Below are 4439 nucleotides of genomic sequence, written 5' to 3'. Positions count from 1 at the left end.
CTCATGGCAGCAACACAAGTCTTTTAGGCATTTTTCTGCAACATTTGGATGGTTAGAATCTGGTATAAGGAACGTATTGTATAATATGGTTCTGACTGTATATGTAAAGGGTGTCATTGTTAAAAAGGCAAAACTGTAAGTACTCCAATAGTCTATACATCTGTGCAAACACTAAATAAAACTGCTCTATCAGAAGCAGCTCACCTATATTACACCGACTACAATCTGATGACTTGTTCTGCTCTTCAGTGCATTATCGTTAGGTGCCAGAGATGTATGTGTAGTACCACGTACTGTTGATTTTAATTAAACTTCACAAAAGCTAACATTAAATTTCAATATTTTTCTACAAACACTGTTTACACTGTACATATGAGGTGCTGTGGGGCAGCCCAGCACTACTAGGCTTATCCAGAGTTTCAGGTTTCCTGTATCAACTGTCAGTGTTGGCATTTGGAGGAGTAGAGGAGCATGGATGTAAGACACACACACACACACACACACACACCTGATGTTGCCTAAAAATGGCTTTTTCACTACATCAGCCAATGCTATTTCATAACCACTCTTTGCTCTTGGCTCACCTTCAGCCAACAATGACTATGCATAACCGGACACGCTGACTTCAGACCATGCTTGTCTATTTCTTGAAAGATAGGCAGTTAATATACTAAAATATCAGAAGGTATTTTACAAATATATTTAAGAACCGCATTAAAATGTGCCTTAAGAGCATTTTTGACTGTAAAGGGAAGGAAAGGAAAGTAATGATCTTAAGCAGGCAAAAACTCTTAAGAATTAATTCCTTACCTCCTTCGTTCTCTGAAGCTGTATGCTCTGACTGACTCTGTTGTGGCAGAGGTGGTGCATCTGCTGGAAGGGGCTCTTCCTTCACCAGACTTACCAGCCTCTGAAGCTCTTCAGGTGACTACAGAAATTACAGTATCAATTCAAATTAGTTTTTCTCCCCCATTTTTGGACATTGCTTGACCTCTTAGTTTACTGGTCATTAGGGACCAGTAAACTAGTGGTATCGTCAGAAATGTTTTCCTTTTCCTCACCAGTTTCTGCAGGTCGTCGTTACCTCCAACATGAATATTGTTAAAGAAGATCTGAGGGACTGTGCTGCGTCCTGTCAGCTCCTTCACCTTTGCTCTCAGCTCTGAATGACTACCGAGGTCTATGTCACATACAGGCACTCCCAAGCCAGCAAGGGTGGTCTTGGCCTGCGTGCAGTGTGGGCAACCCTGGATTGAATACACAGTTATTCGCCCAGGAGCACTGCTCTCATAGTCTCCCATCGGAAATACTAATGGAAAATCAAGAGAGAAAGATTTATACAATTTGAAGAATGTATGCAAAAATAGATAATCCCTAAGCAGAAAACATACCCAACATGAAGCACACTTTTGGCCTTCTCAATTTGTACAAAATGTAATAAACTCCTTGAAATACAATTATCTAGTTTTAGGCTTTGTGTACATATATCCAGTGTATACTGTTTATATGTCCTGCCCCTGTGACCCGGCCCCAGATAACCAGAAGAAAATGTATGGATTGTCTCTAATAACACAGAAAAGTATATATATTGAAAAGTATATATACAGGTTGAAATATATAGATATACCACCGCTAATATTCATTTAAGTTTCCCTTAGCAAGTTGCACCTCAACAAGACACTTTTGATATCCATTATGCTTATGGCATAACTGTGCCTAGATATTAGACCACTATTCTTGGCAGAAGTAGTCCACACATTTTCAATACGTTTGAGGTCAAGGCTTTAGGAAAGTCAGTCCAGAAGCTTAATGTTTAATGCTTAATCCATTTCAAAACTAGTTTGAATGTTTGTTTGGGACCATGGTGGTGTTGGGACATCCAGTTATATTCAAGTTTTAACTATCTAGCTGTTGATTTGAGGTGAAGTTGAAGAATTTGAAGGCAACCTCGTTCATTATTCCCAGCCCCAGAGCATGATACTACCACCACTAGACACTGGCAGTTTCTTCCTCCTGCTCATTTCTTAATATTTCCTTGTGTTGAAAGCTGGCCAGTGTGATGTGCATGTCCTGCGAAATGATTTTTTTTTTGCAATGACACAGTTCCTCATTCCTTCTGACAGCTTTAGCTTTGAAGTCTATCAATATTTGTCTATGCGACCCAGATGCTAGATAAAAACCAGCAGGAATAGGTCAATGTCTAAGGTACGTTTCTGTGTCATTGAACGTACACATGTCAAATCCCCTGATTTGCTCTCGACAGAAACCTCCAGATCTAATCGCGTTACCACGATCATACACTGATTTCAAGAAAAGTATCAAACTGTAAGATGTAAGATAGTTCAATTCAATAAGACCAAAGATAAACAGTAAATACCAACGTGTGGTTGAATGTGAATCCCGACAGAAGGGAAAATAATATTACATACCCTAAAACATTACTGTAAGTGGACCAGCAGTTTAACTGAAAAAACTAACAAGAATGCTTAAATGTTTAAGTGACATGTAAATAAGCGGCACTGCACTAACAGCATACCAGCTAAGCTAAACGAATGGACAACTAGCTGAGGTAAATTAGCAAATGATAACAGTACATTACCTTTCGGGTTCACTAGCTTCACAGTACGATATTAAACTGGAGAACGGATCCTCTTAGCCTCGTTAAAGCATGTTAATATGATAGCGTGACGCCAGCTAAACAGGCTGGCCAGCTAAACAGGCTGACCAGCTCTCCCGTCCGAGCATCGCTACTGCGCAGGCTAGCTGCTAGTTTGGTTTATGATGCCTTCAGGAGCTCACCGTACACTTCAAATTTCAACGATTGATATTTTGGTATTTATTCTAATGAGCCTCTAATAAGTCAAAGAAAAATGGAGAAAAACTGCCATTTTTTTACGTAATAATTACCATAAAACGTGTCAGTACACAGCACCAGTTTCCCTGAATGATACAGCAGAAGACACTGCACTCTCTAGCTCCTACTTATTAGTGAGAGCAAAAAGTAATGGAAAAATGTCTTTTGTTTGTTTTGCTTTCTGTAAGTAAATATCAAGATTCCCATATTTTTTACAAACCTAAAGGCAGCGAAAGCCCTTCTGTACTACATTCGTGTTCACTCTGTTATCGTAATTTCTAGCTCTTACGGTGACAATTGCGGTGTTGACAATACCTTAAGTTGTCTGCCCTCCGAAATATTGCGAACGCATCAACGTAACATAGCAACCAGTGTTTTGAACGGATCCCGTTCCCACTACTGCTTGTTTCCGTACGGAGAGATTTCTTGCAGGACTCGCATGGACGAAACCGCCCCAGTGTTTTCGTTTTGCCAAAAATGTCAGGACTATCAGAAACAGAGCGTGCTGGATTTACGAAGATACTGAGCCTAATGACAAAATGCGACTTACTGTCACTCAGTGATACGGTCACGAATAAGATGATAGTCGTGGAAAACATTACGGGTAAGACTTTTATTCAATTTCATATGGCAAAGAGGAAGTCAGCTTACCTTAAGTCTTTACTGGAGCCCAGTGAGTTACATAATGTCCTTAATCAAGAGATTTGTTGTATACCTACCAAGAAATAACAAATAAATTGCATGAAAAATTTCAGTGTTTTCTCACCTCTGCTGGATAGATAAATAAATGATTAGCTTATCCTACTCTGTCTGATCATTTTTCCACTGCAGAAGCTAAAGAAACCATTCTCGCCTTCACTAAAAATGCCGAAGAGCTCCTGAGGAGGAAAAAGGTTCAGCGTGACCTGATATTCAAGTACCTGGCTACAGAAGGTGTGGCGATGCCCCCAAATAGCGAGAAACACATGCTTATAAAGAGGACCCTGGAGCTGTGGTCCTCTGTAAAGGTAACTTGACACACGAGAGAAACAGAAGCCACTACCGCCAGTAAATGTTTTATTTGGGGATAAGCCAAAGGCGACCCATCTATTTTATAAAGGATGGAAAGTATTGTTTATTGAATAGTGAAGTCCAGTGAAGTGAAGACATGGCACTGATGTTGGTATGCCTGGAAAGAGGAGACATAATTAGGGTTATTCACACACAGTGTCCTCACACACCTTTATAACAGGTTATATATTGCTTTGAAAAAGTAATCACCGAACAACAGACTGTGCCACCCTTGGCAGCAAGAACTGCAATCAAGCAGTTTTGATATTGAATAGGCCATTCCAAAAACTTCATTTTATTTTTTTGAGCTATTTAGAGATGGAGTTCCTGTTGTGTTTTGGATCCCTGCACTGGTGCATAACCCTAGTGCTCTTGAGCTTGAGGGTGGAAATTGATGGCTGGACATTCTCTGGATTTTCTGGTAGAGAGCAGAATTCATGGTTCAATCAGTCAGGGCAAGGCATCCAGATCCCAAAGCAGTCCCAAATGATCACACTACCACCACAGTGTTTTACTGCTGCTGTTTTTTTTTTTT

The 4439-nt window shown here is 40.1% G+C and overlaps 2 protein-coding genes across 4 annotated transcripts in view; one reads left to right on the top strand and one right to left on the bottom strand.

Moving 5' to 3' along the window:
* LOC102208744 (uncharacterized) overlaps positions 1 to 3214 on the bottom strand; it is a 7734-nt gene extending 4520 nt beyond the window's left edge. Inside the window, exons 1-3 of one of the 3 annotated variants that reach the window (XM_005747857.1) lie at positions 3170 to 3214; positions 1062 to 1309; positions 811 to 928 (exon numbers count right to left, since the gene is read on the bottom strand). In XM_005747857.1, the coding sequence (XP_005747914.1) occupies positions 811 to 928; positions 1062 to 1301 (358 nt within the window). In that variant the 5' untranslated portion in view covers positions 1302 to 1309; positions 3170 to 3214. Of the gene's footprint in view, positions 1 to 810; positions 929 to 1061; positions 1310 to 2599; positions 2791 to 3074; positions 3126 to 3169 lie in introns of those variants that run through there. The other 2 variants (XM_005747858.1, XM_005747856.1) reach the window with 2 other exon arrangements.
* Positions 3215 to 3216: 2 nt separating this feature from the next.
* cunh3orf38 (chromosome unknown C3orf38 homolog) lies at positions 3217 to 3870 on the top strand. Its single transcript, XM_005747871.1, has 2 exons — positions 3217 to 3458; positions 3686 to 3870. The coding sequence occupies exons 1-2, from the start codon at positions 3332 to 3334 to the stop codon at positions 3868 to 3870; spliced, it is 312 nt and encodes a 103-aa protein (XP_005747928.1). The 5' UTR covers positions 3217 to 3331.
* The last annotated feature ends 569 nt before the right edge of the window (positions 3871 to 4439 follow it).

The sequence above is a fragment of the Pundamilia nyererei genome, unplaced genomic scaffold (genome assembly GCF_000239375.1).
Source record: "Pundamilia nyererei isolate P.nyererei 1_Seehausen unplaced genomic scaffold, PunNye1.0 scaffold00206, whole genome shotgun sequence".
Lineage (NCBI taxonomy): Eukaryota > Metazoa > Chordata > Actinopteri > Cichliformes > Cichlidae > Pundamilia > Pundamilia nyererei.
Note: the sequence above shows the minus strand (reverse complement) of the source record. Positions and strands in the feature narration are given on the sequence as shown.